The 22,578-nt window shown below is 33.7% G+C and overlaps 1 protein-coding gene across 1 annotated transcript in view; it reads left to right on the top strand.

The window, feature by feature from the left end:
* Positions 1 to 8,113: 8,113 nt before the first annotated feature.
* The window catches only part of rtn4r (reticulon 4 receptor), a 188,269-nt gene continuing 173,804 nt past the window's right edge, over positions 8,114 to 22,578 (top strand). Inside the window, exon 1 of the mRNA XM_056457370.1 lies at positions 8,114 to 8,616. Coding sequence (XP_056313345.1) covers positions 8,595 to 8,616 — 22 coding nt within the window. The 5' untranslated portion in view covers positions 8,114 to 8,594. The remainder of the gene's footprint in view (positions 8,617 to 22,578) is intronic.

The raw sequence follows: 22,578 nt of genomic DNA, 5'->3' as shown, positions 1-22,578 counted from the left end.
ATGCTTCGAATTAAACTTTCAATATCATAGCCATTGTAGTGACTAAATAAATGAACGTAACATAACCACCATAACATACATTCAAAGAAGAGTCTAATGAATAATGAAAATAGACCGTGGCAGAGTTTGAACTTTGTTTTTTGTTCTCAGGACAAGGTATATAAATATTTAAATATGATTCATAAATATTCAATTGTATTATAAATGTTGCAGTTTTATATGATTCATTAAAGTGGGCCTTTTAAAGGTTTATAATTTTGGCGTTGAAGGTCTCCTGCAATAGGATTACTTTCATCCAAGGTCAAAAAACACATTATTTTTCCTGATAATACTTTTTCTCAAACTGTTGGTTCAAAGATCTGGTCACTCAAAACTACACCTCTTCAAGAACTTACTCTGATCTGATTGATCAGTTAACTCTCCTCTGATCTGCTCTAACTCTGCTCTTTCACACAGTAATACGAATCACAAAATACGGTAAACTTGTTAGTTATTTTTGGGCCTTTTTTTTGGTTCAGAATTTTGACCAACCAAGGTTGAACTTAAATTTTATCTATATGAATAAAATAACATATTAAATTTAAATAAAATAAATAAAAAAGAAATAAAAATAAAAATAAAATAATAAAATAAATACAATTAATTTTGTACTGTGTAGTATGGAAGTATGTGATTTTGTTTGTCTATCTATCTATCTATCTATCTATCTATCTATCTATCTATCTATCTATCTATCTATCTATCTATCGTTCTAACTATCTATCGTTCTAACTATCTATCATTCTATCATTCTATCTATCTATCTATCTATCTATCTATCTATCTATCTATCTATCTATCTATCTATCTATCTATCTATCTATCTATCATTCTATCATTCTATCTATCTATCTATCTATCTATCTATCTATCTATCTATCTATCTATCTATCTATCTATCTATCGTTCTAACTATCTATCTATCTATCTATCTATCTATCTATCTATCTATCTATCTATCTATCTATCTATCTATCTATCTATCTATCTATCTATCTATCTATCTATCTATCTATCTATCTATCGTTCTAACTATCTATCGTTCTATCGTTCTATCTATCTATCTATCTATCTATCTATCTATCTATCTATCTATCTATCTATCTATCTATCTATCTATCTATCTATCTATCTATCTATCTATATATCTATCTATCTATCTATCTATCTATCTATAATTTTTCTCAAACTGTTGGTTCAAAGATCTGGTCACTCAAAACTACACCTCTTCAAGAACTTACTCTGATCTGATTGATCAGTTAACTCTCCTCTGATCTGCTCTAACTCTGCTCTTTCACACAGTAATATGAATCACAAAATACGGTAAACTTATTAGTTATTTTTGGGCCTTTTTTTTGGTTCAGAATCTTGACCAACCAAGGTTGAACTTAAATTTTATCTATATGAATAAAATAACATATTAAATTTAAATAAAATAAATAAAAAAGAAATAAAAATAAAAATAAAATAATAAAATAAATACAATTAATTTTGTACTGTGTAGTATGGAAGTATGTGATTTTGTTTGTCTATCTATCTATCTATCTATCTATCTATCTGTCTGTCTGTCTGTCTGTCTGTCTGTCTGTCTGTCTGTCTGCCTGCCTGCCTGCCTGCCTGCCTGCCTGCCTGCCTGCCTGCCTATCTATCTATCTATCTATCTATCTATCTATCTATCTATCTATCTATCTATCTATCTATCTATCTATCTATCTATCTATCTATCTATCTATCTATCTATCTATCTATCTATCTATCTATCTATCTATCTATCTATCTATCGTTCTAACTATCTATCGTTCTAACTATCTATCTATCTATCTATCTATCTATCTATCTATCTATCTATCTATCTATCTATCTATCTATCTATCTATCTATCTATCTATCTATCTATCTATCTATCTATCTATCTATCTATCTATCTATCATTCTAACTATCTATCTATCTATCTATCTATCTATCTATCTATCTATCTATCTATCTATCTATCTATCTATCTATCTATCTATCTATCTATCTATCTATCTATCTATCTATCTATCTATCTATCTATCTATCTATCTATCGTTCTAACTATCTATCGTTCTATCTATCTATCTATCTATCTATCTATCTATCTATCTATCTATCTATCTATCTATCTATCTATCTATCTATCTATCTATCTATCTATCTATCTATCTATCTATCTATCTATCTATCTATCTATAATTTTTCTCAAACTGTTGGTTCAAAGATCTGGTCACTCAAAACTACACCTCTTCAAGAACTTACTCTGATCTGATTGATCAGTTAACTCTCCTCTGATCTGCTCTAACTCTGCTCTTTCACACAGTAATATGAATCACAAAATACGGTAAACTTATTAGTTATTTTTGGGCCTTTTTTTGGTTCAGAATCTTGACCAACCAAGGTTGAACTTAAATTTTATCTATATGAATAAAATAACATATTAAATTTAAATAAAATAAATAAAAAAGAAATAAAAATAAAAATAAAATAATAAAATAAATACAATTAAAATTCAATTCAATTTAACAAATAATAGAATAAAATAATAAATTAAATGAAAAGTAAAAATAATTAAATGAAATAAAAGATAAATTAAACAAATTAAAAATTAATTAAAAGTAAAAAATACTAAAATAAAATAAAAATGTTAATTAAATAAACAATAAATTAAAATAAAATAATAATTTAAATTAAATTAAAAGTAAAAAAATAAATAAAAATAAAATAAATAATACATTGAAATAAAATAATAAAATTAATTAAATTAAAAAAATAACAAAATTAAATAATAAATTAAACGTAAAAATAATAAAATTAAATAAAATAATAAATTAAATTAAAAGTAAAGTAAAATTTAATAAATAATAAGTTAAAATAAAATAATAAGTAAAATTAAATTAAACTCAAAAATAATAAAATTAAATCAAAAACTAAATTAAATAAATAATAAATTAAAATTAAAGTAAAGTAAATTAAATAATCTTAAAGGACATGTTAAAAACCAAACATTCATTACAGTATCTAAACTTCAGCTCCTTGTAAACAGAAACAACAGCGTTGGTTTTAAAGTATTCATTTTTTCAGCCTTTGAAAGTGCACGTAAAGTTAGTTCACTTTCACTTCTCGTCTTCACTTTCACTTCACTTTTCACATTCTCAACGCGTCAACAACACAAATCAAACACTTCCAGGTCTCAGATTTAAAAAACAGTGTTTGAGGGTCAAAGTAGACATTACACGTGGGCTGTCAGTGCAGATTATAGACATGAATCTCCCGTCATTTTAAATATGGAAATGCTGAGTGCTAAGTGAATTAACAATAAATTACAGTGTGACACCATACCATCATGGCATATTTTGCAACAAACAATGAATGAGACTGAATCAGAATCTTTCAAACTTCTTAATTATCATACAGTTGAAGTCAGAATTATTAGCGCCCCTGTTTATTTTTTTTAACCCAATTTCTCTTTAAGGGAGAGAAGATTTTTTCAACACATTTATAAACAATAGTTTTAATAACTCATTTATTTTAATAACTCATAACTGATTTATTTTATCTTTGCCATGATGACAGTAAATAATATTTTACTAGATATTTTTTCAGGACACTTCTATACAGCTTAAAGTGACATTTAAAGGCTTAACTAGGTTAATTAGGTTAACTAGGTAAGGGTAATTAGGCAAGTTATTGTGTAACGATGGTTTGTTCTGAAGACTATCGAAGAAAATATAGGGGTTAATAATTTTGACCCTAAAATGGATTTAAAAAAATTAAAAACTGCTTTTATTCTAGCCGAAATAAAACAAATAAGACTTTCTCCAGTAGACAAAACATTATTAGACATACTGTGAACATTTCCTTGCTCTGTTAAACAGCATTTGGGAACTATTTAAAAAAGAAAAAAATCAAAGGGGGGCTAATAATTCTGATTTCAACTGTATATATATATATATATATATATATATATATATATATATATATATATATATATATATATATATATATATATATATATATAATTTTTTTTTCACAAATTAACATGCTAATTGCATCCACTATTCAAGTTTACATTAGTCCATTGCATCCACGATCCTGTGCTGCACAATACACCCCAGCAATAATTTGTTAGCACATAATGTGGTGTGGTTGCCGCAGGCTCAATTAATGCTCAGTATTAAACTAGGCTATCTCATGCAGCACAAACAACACCTTGGGAGAATCCTCAAGGTAATGAGCATAGACAAAAATGAGTTGGATACTGCGCTTTTGGTGGGGGAGATGCATTTAAATTAATGCATGCAAATGATGAACAGCTGTCAATTGATCGCAACTGTTTGTGTGCCATTAAAGGAAGATTTATGGGAAATACGGGAAAAATTTAAATAACCTCTTTCTTATTGTATGTAGTTTTAAATTAAATTGTAACTTCAGTCATTATTGCTTTTATTATTACCATTAATAATAACAATATTTTTTATTATTATTATTATTATTATTATTATTTGAAGGGCGCTGCAGTGGCGCAGTAGGTAGTGATGTCGCCTCACAGCAAGAAGGTTGCTGGTTCGAGCCTCAGTGCTGTCGCCTCACAGCAAGAAGGTCGCTGGTTCGAGACTGGACTCTGGAATTTAGGTACTTATACTTTTTATCACGCTACACCTACATTCTGGTGGTTGAACACAAAATGAAGCGCTTTGCAGAATGTTCAAGCTCTTTTCAGTGTGGTTCAAGCTCGTTTCAGTGTGGTTAATTAATTACTTAGAATCAGAAAGAGCTTTATTGCCAGGTATGTTCACAAATATGAGGAATTTGTTTTCGTGACAGAGCTTCTACAGTGCAAAAGAATTACAGAGACAGGACAAAAAACAGATGATAAATATATAAAAAAATAGAAGTAGTGAATGCAAATATACAAATTGACAAGTGTATGTAGAGCTATATTACTATATACAGCGTTATATGTGTAGCTGTTTTGTGCAAATTGGCATGTAAAGTATGTTGTTAAATAAATATATATGTGTATAGCAAGTAGTGATGTTTGTTTCATACTTATCATCATCAAGTGTTCATGAGATGGATTGCCTGAGGGAAGAAACTGTTTCTGTGTCGGGCTGTTCTGGTGCGCAGTGCTCTGTAGCGTCAACCAGAAGGTAACAGTTCAATGAGGCAGTGTGCTGGGTATGTGGAGTCCAAAGTGATTTTGGCAGCTCTTCTGCTCGCTCTGGATAAGTACAGTTCATGGAGAGTAGGGAGGGTTGTACAATCGCTCAGCAGTCCAAACTACTCGACGTAGTCTTCGAAGGTCAGATTTGGTAGCTGAGCTAAACCAGACAGTTATTGACGTGCAGAGGACTGATTCAATGATGGAGAACTGTTTCAGCAGCTCCTTTGGAAGGTTGAACTTCCTCAGCTGACGAAGGAAGTACAGCCTATGTTGAGCTGTATATGTATTTACAGTATTGTATGTATATCTTTACTGTAAAATATACAGTAATTTTCAAAATGCAACTTTAAAAAAACAGTAACATACCGCAAAACTGTCCTACAGTAAAGTACAGTTCACATTACAGTTAAATACTGTGTCATTTACAAAAATTGTTAACAGTGCATGGATAATTCACATCATTCTTTGAGGTGAGAACAACGATATATGGATAGCCAGATATCGTTTTGATTGTAACTTGAGAGCTGTTCAAAGTCATCAAACTGGAATGTCATCTTTGGTTTGAACGTCTCGCATTTCACTGAATAATTATCCTCACTGTTACACTTTCCCAACAGAGACGCTTGATTTATAGAGCGACATGTTAAATGAAGCCCAGGGATTTTGTTGGTATTTGTTTTATTGGATTTTTTTTCAGCTGTTATTATGGCTTTGGTCAAAGATGCGAAGGTCAAATAAATTCAGGGGGCAATTTCTGAAAGTGTACATGTCCTCAGGCCGCCGTGTTTATAATTCTGTGTGTATATATGTGCAGAAATGCCTTGGTTTTATACAAATGGATTCTCTGCACGTCAAAGCGTCTGAAATCTATAAAAGATTCATTAGTGCTCTATTCCTGCTCCTGTGCTATAAAACATTCATCTCTCTTTCTCTGTGTGTGTGTCTCTTTCACTATAACCAAACCCACAATACTTGAGTTTACTTAAGTATACACTTTTCATTTCTTCCTTTAATTTAGTCAAGCTTTGTTTGAATAAATATTGGGGCACAACAGCACAATCTCCCTATTTTATGTATGGTCAAGCAAGTGGATAATATGATTTCATTTGTAGATAAAAAAGATTTTTAAAAGGAGGCGTGTCCTCAAACCCCACTCCTAACCCTCATTGGGTAATGAGCAAGTCATAAAAAATCGAACTAATGAGATTATACAACACGATCTCAAGGCATTTCGTAACTTTTTGATTTAGTGGCTAATTCTTATGAATTCGTACAATCTTACATGTACAATTTATTATGATTTGCTCATTCCACATGTTGGGTTTAGGGGCGGGGTTAGGTGCCACACCTCCTTTTTAAAATTTTACATTTTTGTATGACTGAACTCTGAATTTGTATGAATTAGCCACTAAACTGACAAAGTGTAAAATAGTAACGTTTCTTCGTGAGATCAGGCTGGATCATACGAAGTAATACAAATTAGCCTCTAAATGCTAAATTTTGTTGTGTTTTTTCCATTTTAAAAACATATTTATTTATTTCTTTATTTGTTTGTTTGATTGTTCGTTATTTTTAGTTAATCTAGTAGGCAACATCCAGATCATTTACATGAATATAAGAAATAAGTCTTTAAATAACAACAAAAAGATTGGGGTCAGTTTTTTTTTTTTTTAAAGAAAATTATTCTGTTCATCAAGGCAGCATTTATTAAATGTAAAAAAAATAGCTGTTAATGATTTATTAAAAATTTAAATAACCTCTTTCTTATTGTATGTAGTTTTAAATTAAATTATTACTTCAGTCATTATTGCTTTTATTATTACCATTAATAATATAATATTTTTAATAATAATAATAATATAATAATAATTACTATTACTATAATTACTTATTATTATTTTTAGAAGGGTGAGGCAGTGGCACAGTAGGTAGTGCTGTCGCCTCACAGCAAGAAGGTAGCTGGTTCGAGCCTCAGGCTTGGTCAGTTGGCGTTTCTGTGTGGAGTTTGCAAGTTCTCCCTGCGTTCGTGTGGGTTTCCTCCGGGTGTTCCGGTTTCCCCCACAGTCCAAAGACATGCTGTACAGGTGAATTGGGTGGGCTAAATTGTCCGTAGCGTATGAGTGTGTGAATAAGTGTGTGTGTGTGTTTCCCAGTGGTGGGTTGCAGCTGGAAGGGCATCCGCTGCATAAAACAAATGCTGGATAAGTTGGCGGTTCATTCCGCTGTGGCAACCCTAGATTAATAAAGGGACTAAGTCGAAAAGAAAATGAATGAATTATTATTAGAGTGATTAGAGTGAGTCAAATTTTACAATTTTACTATATTTTTATCAAATAAATACAGTCTTGGTAAGCAGGAGAAGTTTATTTTAAAACATTTAAAAATCCTACTGACCCCAAACTTTTGACCAGTAGCGTAGCATATGTAAGAGTATTAAATATATATTGTTTAATCATTCATTGTATGATATATTTTCCACATATTCATATTTTCTTTTTAATTTAATATTAACGGCATACCTAAATGTTTCAAATGTACTTAAATGTTATATTTATTACATTTATGAATTCTATTCTGTAAAAAGAGTGAAGTATTATATAAAAAGAAAGCTTGATAAATGATTTGACAAGAAATATCTAAACTAAAAGTACAAATGCTGCTCTACCAACCAAACCTCTTGCTTTCTCCCCCTCTCAAAATTTAAAAGCAGCTGTGATGTTTTTATGCTAATAGTATAAATTAGCATAAAATAACTGTTGATTATTTAAAAAAATTAAAAGCCTTTCTTTCGCTCTACACACATACACACACCTCTCTTATTCCACACATCTCCCTCTCTCTCTCTCTCTCTCTCTCTCTCTCTCTCACTCTCACACACACACACACACACACACACACACACAAGCACGGCGCCACAGCCTCTTTCCGTTCCACACGCGCGGCTGCACGGACACTCGTACCGTTGGAATACTTTCTGCGTTCACCGGAAATGTGGCGTACAGCCGATTTGGATTCACCCCGACTGTAGTTCATCCCCGCTCCCAGTGTGACTTTCGCCAGCTCTCGTCAACCCTCCGGGCTGCTCCGTCCGCGTCGGCAGCGAGAAGCAGATCTCTTGAGTTTGGATGTTACTGTGATTGTGTCTCTGCCCAAATGACTGAGAGAGGAACCACCGGGAGACGCTGCTCTCCGTCCCGCGCCCGCACGGCCACCGTCGGGTAAAGTTTGACCGGCAGGGATGACGGTGGTTCATCTTCCGTGATATTTGCAAATTAATTAATAAATTACCACAGTGAGGAAAAACACCGTCTTCTCCAGTTCAACGGGGACCTCTTTCTGGGATTTACTTATTTACTGGATTTATTAATAAACATGAAGACTTTAATCGTTGAGGGTAAGTAATGGAGATTATCTTTTTGTTATAAAAGTTATACCTATCTGTCGAATTCGCCATTGTTTGTTTTATTTATATAGTTTAACTGCCGCATCCATACGCCGCGCGCATCCCCAAATGTCTGACACTGAAAACAAGGGTGTTATTTGCTTGAGTGAATGCGCATTTAACAAACATTCAATCGGTTTGGTCATAAATTCAGAACTCTTTGTGTAAAAAAAACTAAACATTTTTTTTTACTGCCATGCACTTAGAGAAACATGACGCGCCGCAGACGCCACACCGTGAGCGCGACGCAGTGTTTTGTTTAAAGCGCGTTCCAGTTTGTCCTACTCTGTAAGAAAGAAACAGTTTGCTTTGGTTAGGCACGAGCTGGTGAATCTCGTCCAGTTATGCATGTTTCTCAACTCAACATAGCTCTCGGGCATCCGGACTCATCGGTTTGTGCAGGGTAGCCTATTTGGTTGCGCATGGTTAAGGTTGGTTAGTAGTTTCCATCAGGAGGCGAGACTCTTCTTGCCATCGATGCAGTGAGAACTGAAGTTGAAATATGTTGTTTATTCATATTAAATACGCCTTCCGATTCAGGCTGTACTGATATACGGCGTTTATAACGCACACTCTGAACTGTTTCACCTGCGTTCCAGTCTGCGTATTTGCATATGTCGTTTGGGGGAGTGGTCATTTGCTTTTACACCTGAATATTTAATTACGTAGGCTTGGACAATGAATAAATGAACGAACGCATAACGATTTCAAGTAGTTGTTGGTACCTGATAGCTTCGCGTACTTCTGTTTAGCGTTCAGGTATTATGTTTTTGATTTGATTCATCCTCAGAGTGATTAAATATGTAATATACGAGCACATATCACAGCCTGAAGAAAGACACATTAAACTTACATACCTTATAGAGCATTTTTCAAGCAAAATGTGAACAGGGATACAAATCTGGTTTGCAGTTCCAGTATGCAACCTGTGTATGTGCATTTCTGTACAGTGGAATAAACATGATGTGGATTGATACTGTATGATAAATATAGTCATGAATTCAGCTTTTTATATCCAAACTAAAAAGGTGAAGTTCTTTGTAGACAACTTAAATGAATGTAAATGTTCCTATCAAGTCTTTTTCAGTGTGGTAAGTCAAAAAGTCTTACATTTCGAGTCTTTATTCAATTAAGTTTGATCAGTACTCTCATTCGTTTTTCACTCTGCATCAAGCATTGATTCATATATACGCTCAGTTGCTGAGTTCAGCTTCCTGTGTTTCTGTTTTCAACCCAAAGAGGACAGCAGAGCTTTATTAGGGCACTGTAGAAAACACATTATTTCTGGTCCAATTAGGATCTAACAAAGAGTGTGAGCATATTTATTTTGTCTTGCACCTGCGAGTACAGGAGCAGGTCCAACTAAAGATGGCATCGCAGGATCTCAAGAAGCTTTGGGAGGTGCTGAAAAGCAGCAGTGCTCCACCCTTTACAGCAGTGACTAAATCCGTAAAGCTCTAAGGATGGAAACAGCTCACTGCACAACTCTTATCCCCATGCACGCTATAGATTCATTCTTGCTCGCAATGCAAAAGGTATTGCATGAATCGAAGTAACAAACACAACATATAAAAAGGGTTATGTAGTGTTTCATGCATGACTATCCTGTGCGTTTCCTCATGGTGTGCTTCCTCAGAGGAGTTGTGATGGTGTTTAGGATGCCAGATGGACATGTACTTCTCACTGTTTAGAGCCATTGGGTATCCGACGCCCCTCCCGTCTTGCTGAGCTAACCTGATTGAACTGAAAACACATTAAATATTCCATCACAGAGAGCGTTAAGAATGAGAAAGAGCCGTAGTCTAGTCGCGCAGATGGATTTGCTGAAGTAGAGAGAGGGAAGAGGAGAGGAAAATGAATAAGACGTCTTCTTTTCTGTAGTGTGTTGTAGGGCTGCACAATATATCGATATCGCAATGTGTGCATCCGCAATAGTCACATCTCAAGAAAGGCAGTGTTGAGTCAAAATTGTAGTTGACCAGAAACTCCAGGTCAAAACACAGGAGATTTGTGGAGACACTGCAGAACAGTGTTAATTTTGACAGCCTTTTGACTTAAATTCCAATTTAGTTTTAGCCATATTTTAGTCTTCTGAAATATTTTAGTTTTACTCTACTAAATTTCATAAGATTTATCTGACTAAATGTACTCTATATTTAGTTGACTAAAATATATTTGGTTTAAATTAAGTGTAATTTAATTTAATATTGTATACATTTATACAAAATATTGTAACTTAACATTAATAAAACAGTCTAATTAAAATATGGAATATAGCTTTTCCATTGAAGAACAAAAATTAGATATGCATTGATTATTTATATCATAAGTAATATGTAAAATTATGTGTCAGCAATCAATACACATGTAAGAACGTTAGCCATCTGAAAGTGCTGGATTGTACAATTATTTAGCAAGCGCTTAATTTTAATATGGTAAACTTCTAATCTTAAGCTAAATTGGCCGTAGTGTATGTGTGTGATTATGCCTTGATTTTTAATTATTTCATTAGGACATTAAGGTCTGACTTTGTTTAGACAAAAGTCTTGTCACTTAACATAAATAATGCACAGTATAGAATATAAAGTCATGCTGCAGTGGAAAAAGTATTAATATTGTGTATGACTCCCATGAGCTTGGAGGACTGCATCCATACATCTCTGCAATGACTTAAATCACTTATTAATAAAGTCATCTAAAATTAGAAAAGAAAGCGTTCTCGCAGGACTCCCAGAGTTCATCAAGATTCTTTGCATTCATCTTCACCAGAGCACCTGGGGGAAAAGCCACACCAACACGGGGAGAACAGACAAACTCCACACAGACATGCCAACTGGCCCAGCCGGGACTCGAACCAGCGACCTTCTTGCTGTGAGGCAACAGTGCTAACCACTGAGCCATCGTGCCACCCCATCTCCAAGATATCAAAATGCAAAAACATGCAATAATGCTCTGTCAAGAGCACGCCAAACCAACAAGTGGCGACATATAACCCTAAGCATTCTCCAGCCTCCGGCACCTAGACTGCAGCTCTGCATAAGGCGTTTGGCCATAGGAGAAATGGTTGTGCGTAACTGAGCCTGGTTTCTCTCGAGGTTTTTTAATTCTTCACTTTCGCAAATTGGTGAAGTTTTTTCCTTGCCGCTGTCGCCACTGGCTTGCATGGTTCAGGATCTGTAGAGCTGCACATCGATGGATTTGCTCTTCAGTGTTTGCACTCTCAGTAGTGAATATTAACCACACTGAACTGAGCTCAACTTAAACTTAACTTAAACTCTGAAAACTGAACTACACTGTTTCAATTTACTATGATCTTCTATGTGAAGCTGCTTTGACACAGTCTACATTGTAAAAGCGCTAGACAAATGAAGGTGATTTGAGTTTAATCAAGCATAAAGCCTTGTTGGCCTATCAGAAGGTTGCAAAATCAGACAGCAGTGGTCAACCTGACATCAAACAAAGTTTCTAAAAAATCTTCACTGTAGGAGTTTTCAAAAACAGATTCGATTTTAGTCACCTGATACTGCATTTGCGTGTTGGACAAACAGCCAAGACCACACTGCAATAAAATACCTGTGTTTATGCGAGTCGGAGGACATAATGTTTCAAGATGTGTATTTTTAAGCCTGTAACTATTGTGTCTGCAGTTCTGCTCTTGTTTCGGAGTCAGTCAGCTTCTGAAGAGAGATTTCTTTTTCCCCAAGAGTGTTTCAGAAAGCCAGTTGTAAACATTCCATTTCCTCGCAGTCAGACGGAAAGCGTATTTAAAGCGAAAATATTCCAGCCCGCAGCTCTCCAAGATGGAGAGCTAATTCATTTTTTGCTGAGATTTTTTGTCTCATAACTCTCCTTTAGACTGTCGTTCTCCACAAGACCCTCTTCAGAACCATCCATATTTACACAGACAGTCATTTGGAGAGAGAAAAACCCCAAATGATGTGGATAATCAGAATGCATGGCAGAGAGAAGCAGACTCACAGCGAGATCTCTGTCGGAGGGAGGCTCATTCTGCTGAGAGGTCTCTCTGATACAGAGCTTCATCTGCTGCTCGCAGGTGTGAAAAAAGGGTATCAGCTGTTCTGATGTCGCATGGGTTGACGTAGGATGAATCAGGCTAGATGTGGTCTGGGATTTTGAAGATCATGGCAGGACTTTGTGATATTTTTTCAGTTGTTGTGCGCGATGACGATGACTGTTTGCTGAGAGGTTTAATGCTGGAAGGATTCACAGTCAACAAATCACGTCTGTCTGGTATTGCAGTGGATTTTTAGCTCTTTTCTCCAGTGTAGATTGGATATGTGTTATTCTTTAAATTAACACATTTGTTCTTCCTCTGTAAATCCACTGTTGTGTCTAGGCCACCAATTATCCTAAAAATGCTGAACTTTAGCTTTTAGAAGGCTACAACAGGGTCATATAAACTAATTAAGCTTGATCCCTCTGAAGAATAAGATAATATAAATATACATTTGTCCACCCCTACCATTGGTTCATACCATTGTGAATGCAATAGTGGATATTTAGCTCTTTTTCTTTCTTCAGTGTAGATTGGATATGTGTTATTCTTTAAATGAGGCACATTTGCTCTTCCTCTGTAAATCCACTGTTGTCTCTAGGCCAATATTAATCCTAAAGAACTGCAGAACTTTAGCATTTGGAAGGTTGTAACAGGGTCATATACAGTTATAATGATTGATCCCTCTGAAGAATGTCAAAACAAGTTGATCAGCCCTTTAAAAAGTGAGAAATGGTTTGCTCTGATCTGTATCTTAAATAATAATAGTATTAACTAAAAGAATAGATAATATAAATATACATTTGACCACCCCTATATAAGTTCATACCATTGTGAATGCAATAGTGGATTTTTCAGTACGTGTTATTCTTTAGGTTAACACTCTTTAGGCCACAAATTATCCTAATAATGCAGAACTTTAGCTTTTGGAAGGTATATTACTGGGTCATATACAGTTATAATGATTGATCCCTCTGAAGAATGTCAAAACAAGTTGATCAGCCCTTTAAAAAGTGAGAAATGGTTTGCTCTGATCTGTATCTTAAATAATAATATTGATAACTAAAAGAATAGATAATATAAATATTCATTTGACCACCCCTATATAAGTTCATACCATTGTGAATGACATTATGAATGCAATAGTTGATTTTTAGCGCTTTTTCTTTTTTCCAGTGTAGATTGGATATGTGTTATTCTCTAAGTGAGGCACATTTGCTATTCCTCTGTAAATCCACTGTTGTCTCTAGGCCATTATTAATCCTAAAGAACTGCAAGACTTTAGCATTTGGAAGGTTATAACAGGGTCATATACAGTTATAACACTTGATAACACTAAAATAGTAAGAAATTGTTTACTCTGATCTGTATCTTAAATAATAATATTAATAATTAAAAGAATAGATAATATAAATATACATTTGACCACCCCTATATAGGTTCATACCATTGTGAATGCAATAGTGGGTTTTTCAATATGTGCTATACTTAAATGAACACATTTGCTTTTCCTCTGTAAATCCACTGTTGTCTCTAGGCCAATAATAATCCTAAAAAATGCCAAACTTTAGCATTTGAAAGGCTACATCAGGGTCATATCCAGTTATAATGATTGATCCCTCTGAAGAATGTCAAAACAAGATGATCAGCCCTTTAAAAAGTGAGAAATGGTTTGCTCTGATCTGTATCTTAAATAAAAATATTGATAACTAAAAGAATAGATAATATAAAGATACATTTGACCACCCCTATATAAGTTCATACCATTGTGAATGCCATTATGAATGCAATAGTAGATTTTTAGCTCTTCTTTTCTCCAGTGTAGATTGGATATGTGTTATTCTTTAAATGAGGCACATTTGCTCTTCCTCTGTAAATCCACTGTTGTCTCTAGGCCAATATTTATCCTAAAGAACTGCAGAACTTTAGCATTTGGAAGGTTATAACAGGGTCATATACAGTTATAGTGATTGATCCCTCTGAAGAATGTCAAAACAAGTTGATCAGCCCTTTAAAAAGTGAGAAATAGTTTGCTCTGATCTGTATCTTAAATAATAATATTATTAACTAAAAGAATAGATAATATAAATATGCATTTGACTACCCCTATATAGGTTCATACCATTGTGAATGCAATAGTGGGTTTTTCAATATGTGCTATACTTAAATGAACACATTTGCTTTTCCTATGTAAATCCACTGTTGTCTCTAGGCCAATAATAATCCTAAAAATGCAGAACTTTACTTTTTGGAAGGCTATAACAGGATCATATACAGTTATAACGCTTGATAACGCTAAAATAGCGAGACATGGTTTGCTCTGATCTGTATCTTAAATAATAATATTAATAATTAAAAGAATAGATAATATAAATATACATTAGTCCACTACTATATAGGTTCATACCAATGTGAATGCAATAGTGGATTTTTAGCTCTTCTTTTCTCCAGTGTAGATTGGATATGTGTCATTCTTTAAATTAAGTACATTTTCTCTCCCTCTGTAAATCCATTGTTGTCTCTAGGGCAATAATAATTCTAAAAAATGCAAAACTTTAGCATTTGGAAGGCTACATCAGGGCCATATCCAGTTATAATGATTGATCCCTCTGCAGAATGTCAAAACAAGTTGATCAGCCCTTTAAAAAGTGAGAAATAGTTTGCTCTGATCTGTATCTTAAATAATAATATTGATAACTAAAAGAATAGATAATATAAAGATACATTTGACCACCCCTATATAAGTTCATACCATTGTGAATGCCATTGTGAATGCAATCGTGGATTTTTAGCTCTTCTTTTCTCCAGTGTAGATTGGACATGTGTTATTCTTTAAATGAAGAACATTTGCTCTTCCTCTGTAAATCCACTGTTGTCTCTAGGCCAATAATAATCCTAAAGAACGGCAGAACTTCAGCATTTGGAAGGTTATAACAGGGTCATATACAGTTATAATGCTTGATCCCTCTAAGGAACATCAAAACAAGTTGATCAGCCCTTTAAAAAGTGAGAAATGGTTTGCTCTGATCTGTATCTTAAATAATAATAGTATTAACTAAAAGAATAGATAATATAAATATACATTTGACCACCCCTATATAAGTATATACCATTGTGAATGCAATAGTGGATTTTTCAGTACGTGTTATTCTTTAGGTTAACACTCTTTAGGCCACAAATTATCCTAATAATGCAGAACTTTAGCTTTTGGAAGGTATATTACTGGGTCATATACAGTTATAACACTTGGTAACACTAAATAGTGAGAAATTGTTTGCTCTGATCTGTATCTTAAAATAAAATATCAATAACTGAAAGAGTAGATAATATATAGTGGATTTTTAGCTCTTTTTTTCCAGTGTACCTTGGATATATTTTATTATTTAAATTAAGCATATTTGCTCTGCCTCTGTAAATCCAAGTCATTGTCTCTCTGTAGGTCAATTATCCAAAAATGTTAAACTTTAGCATTTGCAGGGCTATAATAGGGTCATATACTGTACTGTACAGTTATAGGCAGGGTCAAATATAACCAAAAGCCTATAGTTCCTAAATGAAAACTCAATTCTTTACAAAATTAGCTGAACTCATGGATTGTAATTCTAAAGAAGTGTTGGTCTAAAGTCAATGTCACAGAGTTTTAAAGAATTAAAATGTTAAAAAATATATATAATTTTTTACATAAATATAAAAACCACTACTTCCATGCCTCCTTCACCTTAAGGGCTTTGTAATCCGGCTCTGTTGTAGTCTGTTTATTCATGACAATTTGCATAATAACTTATTATTATTATAACGTTATTATTGTTAATTTATTTGTTTGACGGAAATTAGAACTAAATTAAGAAATAGTTTTGAAGCAAATTTTTATGCTTGGCAACCTAAATTAAATATGTAGCCTAATGGAGGTATTCAGTGGAGTGAGTTTCCACCTTTTCTTCTTACTTCACGAAAGTAAAGGAGTAAAAGTAAAGTAAAGAGTAAAGAGTAAAAGTAAAGTAAAGAGAAAGTAAAAAGTCTGAATATGATTCTTTATCTTCACGCATGGTCTGTTTAACTGTTTTCTTGCTAGTGAAGCATTCAGTTGTTCAAAGTCCACTATGTAAATAGCAAATGTGCCATGGCGCGATGCAACAGACTCTTAAAGGGAATAAGAGATGAGACTCTGATTGGTTTAATGCACGTTATGCTCAAAACACACCCATAACTCATTAATAGAATAAGCACAACCCTGTTAGACCATGCACCGGGGCGTAGAGCGTATTTTTCCATCTATAAAGTAGCATATGTGGATTCGAACATGTCCTCAATGCTTTTGTGCCATGTGCTTTAGACTTTGCACTTAGATCATTAAAATAGAGCCCAAGATGTTATTTTGTACAATGTGCTTAATTATTTATTTAATTTTATGTAAAAAGCCAATCAGATTTTGTTTGTTAAAAGGATAGTTCGTTCAAAATGAAAATCAACATTGACTTGTTTCAAACCAGTTTGAGTTTTGAGTTTTTTTTATTCTCTTGAACACAAAACAAGACATTTTGAAGAATGTTGGAGGCCTGTAACCATTAACTTTAATGGTATTTGTTGAATCGTATCACTTCGGTTGTGTTTAAAAGGAAAAAAAAACAACAACTCAAGAACAAAAGTCAAGGGTGAGTAAATGATGACAGAACTTCCATTTTTGGGTGAACTATCACTTTAATATAATTAAATATGCTAATAATGTGTACTCTATCATATTTAATTATTTGCTTCGGAAATTGTATAATACGTATTATTATCATACACTAGTGTATATAAAGATTGAATTATTAATAACTATGTAATTTCACCTTCGTGTTCTTGTTTTTTTATTTACATATATAGAAATCTTAGATGTATTTTCAACTACGCACATACAGTTTACATTTTATAGTTCTAGTCTGCAATACAGACATATGAATGAAATATTGCACATGCAGAAAGCTCCAGTTACTTTCCAGTTTTCTAGTTGTTTTAGAAAAACAAAATAATAAAGAAGTGCACAGAAAGTGGCTGAATGCTCTCGCTGTGTATTTTGGGAGACAAAGCTATCAAGGTCAGTGCTCTTTCGGTGTTTCTGCCAAATAGTCTTCTGAGTGATGCTTGACCTCAAACTGCCTGCTAAATATTGCATTCAACATGTAGAAACAACACAAGCAAACTGTACTCAGCTATAATCAAGATCATTTCACTTATGTAAACAAAAAAACAAATCACCCTCTTAGCTTTTGACAGCAGTATTAAGTAGGCCATTATTAGAGAGATCATTTCTAATTATTATCGCACTTGTAGGTGGAAACCTGGTTTACTCATGGTTGAAATAACAGCATTGTCAACCATAAAGAGCATTAATGCATTAATAATCAATTCAATGAGGATGTTTATTTTATTTTTAAGATCAAATTGACTTTATCTCAGTAGTATTTTACTTATGCAAGTTACTTACAAATTTCTTAACAGCCAGGGTGTGGATTTTTGGGGGGTTTGGAGGTAAGCGTTTGGCCTTTGTAATTAACGCTTGATCCCCCTGAAGGACGTCAAAATAAAATAGTAAGAGATGGTATCTGTATCTTAACTAATAATATTAATAATTAAAATAATAGATAATAAAAACAAGACACTTTTATTGTAAAACAGGTGTTTGTATCTACTTAGACTAAAAATAAAGTAAAATTAGCACTCTGAAGCTATCACAAAGTTGCACACTGCAGGGCTTGACGCTTCCTTTTTTCAGAAGGAGCACATGCTCTCCTAAGTTGAAGAATTAAAGAATTTTAGGAGCGCAATGGAAATGTATCAAATAAATAGTGTTTTACCTTAATAAATGTACAAGAGGGGATCTTTAAAAGCAAAGCATTTGCATTCATTTAAATACAGTAAGTACAATAGGTTTTATTTTACTGTAACAACAACCTATAGTATTTAATAATTATTTATAATTTAAGCTATCTGATGTTCAGCTAGCGGTCCACAGCAGTACTAGGATCAAATTGCTCTAATGAAGGCCTATCTAAACTGATCTGAATCAAGTCTTCAAATTGTGGACATGCCTAGACAGCGTCTTGTTGAATTTTTCGAGCTGAAAAAATATCTTTCACATTGGGCAGCAGAAATATGGAGCTATTGTTAAGTTATCGTTAAGTTAACAAAAATGTGCAGCATGGTTAGCGCAAACATTCATATGACCAGAGCAGTTTAATCTGTATTTGTATCATAAGAAGATTATGGCTGTATGAATGTTCGCAAACAAATCATTATTAATTTTATAATAATAAATATTGTACATATTATCTTTAATATACTATGAAATATACTTGCAGTAGCTAGATTGAAACACATCTTTTCTCCACAGCACATAAAACAGTGTGACTTTTAAGAATAATTTTATTTATCAAAATTAATTTATTTGCATAATATACTGCACAGATTCCACTGTACTTCCCACATGAGAAAAGTAAGACAATGTAAAGAAAGACACAACTACAAACTCATGTGCAAAGCTGACACTGTTTACAGAGCACTTTATCTTTCTGGGGTTTTTAAAGAAGAGCTGAACATGGCAATGCCTCTATGAATTAAAGTTTCCTTCTGCCCCAAAGTAATATCATCCTTTCTATTAAACTTTAATGGCCCTCAGCAACAGAATCATTTCTTATTGACTTCTTATTCTCATTTAACAGACAAATAAAAAATAGCATCTAACACCTTTTACATGACACTGTTTCTTTTCAGTGTGTTTAATAAAAAAAAACTGTTAAAATAAAAAAACAAAACAAGGAATTCACTATTTCACTCTTACTATCCATGTGCACCTCTGACAGGTCAAATCTACTCTCTCTCTGCTGTAGTGTTGGTGCTGCTGAAAGATTGAGACGCACCGGCCAAAGTTTGCGCATGAAGTAATGCAAAAACGAATACAATTAATATCGAAAGCGAAAGCTAAATCTCGGACATGCCTGGGAAAAAGAGGATGTATTGTCACCCCAAATAATGAGCTGGGTCAGTCTATTTAGTCAAAGGGTTTTCTTTTCCACGTGTCCTCGTGCTCTTCGCAAAGCTACTACCAAAGAGCATGTGAGTCTGTGGCAGAGGGTTCTCGGTTTCTTGTGAACACAGAACCGGGCCGCCCAGGTAAAGTCTGTGTGGGAAGCGCTGGTGTTGAATTGGGTCTCACACTCTGAATGTGGCACGATATGTATTGTAGACGTTTTCTATGAGGCTCGCACGATGTGCCACACGCCGTCATTCGGTACCTTGCGTTGCAACGTATTCAAAACAATGTAAAGACCGCATGACGTGAAGTAAATAAACCAGTAGAGATGTGCTGTTATTTATCGTGTCAGAGCATGCTACAGTTACAGTAGATTTCCAATGTAATATACCATAACTTAGTGAGAAGAGCATGTTGTTTTACCATGACCAAGTGAATTAAGTCATCATTTAAGCTTATTAAAAGAAATCGCACATGTGCAACTAAATACATTTTCCTGTTCACACACAACTATTTTTAGCCGCGGACGAAATGGTCACACTGTCAAGCCCTGCACTGAATCTAAGCATGGCTGTGCCTTGTTTTTACCTGGATGGAGAACACATAAACTAGCGGTACTAGTGAGACCAGCAGGGAGTGGTCACCCTGTGGTCTGTGTGGGTCAAAGTGCCCCAGTATAGTGATGGGGACACGACACTGTCAGTTCGTAATAGCCAATCATGAACAAATAGTTCTATGTAACCGGATTTTCAACGTGAACCAGTCAAATCAGTTCACTAAATTGAAGAAATAGTTTGTGTCTCCAGTAAGCACAAATTATTTACTTTAACATGCCTAATACCCCCTCTGACTCGAAATAAACCAACCAAAAGAGTTATCCAATCACTAGAACAGTACACGGAGATCAGATTTGAGAACCGATACTGATAATAGCACACATGGATGATTCAGCAGGTGTTAAACCAAACACAAGTAGTTCACAAGTAGTTCAGTATCGTCTGAACCAAACTTGGACAACTGATGAATACTGCAGTGTGGATAAACCGAGGGCCTACATGAGAGGATCAGGAGAAACTCAAGTTTATTTCATAACAGAAAACCCTAAAGGAATTGAAATAGTAAGTGAATCATGCTTCATTTAGGTTGCAAAATTTATTTTTAAGAAACTTGTCAGATCACAGTGATGCTTTAACTGACTGAAATCATGACTGCTGACTATATATTTTTGATATGATGAGTCCTAACATGAGAGGATTGTCATTACATCTTTGCGCATTCGGTTTTTGAACTGGTTCATTAAAAGAAACTGTCCAAAAGATCCGGTTTATGAAAAAAATCCAATGAGTAAACACCATTTTACAGGATTAGACATTAAACTGAGGCCCTGATTCTCTGTGGCCTTTAAAAATCCCAAGATGTCCTTGGAAAAGAGTAGTGGTGTAACCCTGGTATCCTGGCCAAATTAGCCTACGGGCCTCGGTTCATCATGGTCTCCTAACCATCCACCATATCATCTAATTAGCTTCATTACTCTTCATCAATAAAACAATAATATTTTCTCTAGAAGAAAAAAAATATTATAGGAAATAGTGTGAAAAAAATTCCTTACTCTGTTAAACATCATTTGGGAAATATTTGAAAAAGAAAAAAAAAATTACAAGAGGGCTAATAATTTTGCCTAACAAACTAACATTACCAACAAACCTTTTATCCCCTGATAGTCAATATATAATTCAGACACTGTTAACAACTGACTCATTTTGCATCGATCTTTACTTCTTCCCTGAAGCTGAGATAAAAATATTGTTGATTTTTAATGTCATTCTCAAAATTTTCAAGAGCTCCACGAGTTTCCTTGTGGGTTTGTCCTTGGCATATTATATAATTGTATGGCTTCCAGGATGATGGAAACACATTGAAAAAAATAAGAAGAATACTGAAAATACCAGCTTTCTGTATCTTGTGGGCTGTCAAAGCTGTATGTGGCTGGTGCTGCGTTATGCAACATTTGTGGATTCAGTTTTGCCCTGAAAAAAATTAATAAATAATTCAGTCGCATATAGTGGGAAAGAAAGTATTGCAGGCGTAGTGAGAGATTCAATAGGCGCTCATCAAGTCCCTCTAAACGAACTGAATCCACTGCAATAGGTTCATTTATTCAGGTAATCTCACATACTATTGCATCAGACAAGCTGAACCGCATGACCAAACCACATCAATCGACTTGACCTTTAGAGATGCAGTTTAATGATGCTTTGCAATCCTTCGGCGACATGATGGGATGTCTTGTGAATGGCAAAATGAAGATATTGTTAAATTTGATGTTATTCTTATAGCAATATAAGCCCAGCAGTCATGCAAAAACGGGTTGAAATGCTGTTACCGGCTGCTTCCAATTTGTGACAACTTTTGACTATTGAAAATGGTTTGAGTCTATAGTGTGGAATTATGAAACTAGAACAACTTTTGCTTGGCTTGAACTTTGGGAGAAATTAAATCCTTGAGGATCATCATTTTTGAACTTTATTGCAGTATTTCATGTGAAAAAGTTTGGTTTTTAATATTAAAGTTCCAAAAGTTCTTATTGTTTAAAAAAGGGGTTTTAACATTAGAACTGTGAGATATGACCAACATGAGTGCATGTGTGATTTTATAACACATTAAAAAAATTGATGATAATAATAATAATAATAATAATAATGACAAAATTGTATTCTAATTATTATTTACATTAGCTAAATGTTAATTAAATAATCAAAACTTAATAATAATAATAATAATAACAATAATAATAATAATAATAATAATAATAATAATAATAATATTTTATTTTATTTATTATTTACACTAACAAATTGTTAATTAAATAAAAGAAACTTAGTAACAA

The sequence above is a fragment of the Danio aesculapii genome, chromosome 5 (assembly GCF_903798145.1).
Source record: "Danio aesculapii chromosome 5, fDanAes4.1, whole genome shotgun sequence".
NCBI classification, from domain to species: Eukaryota; Metazoa; Chordata; class Actinopteri; order Cypriniformes; family Danionidae; genus Danio; species Danio aesculapii.
The sequence above is the reverse complement of the archived record's forward strand: the minus strand, read 5'-3'. Positions and strand labels throughout refer to the sequence as shown.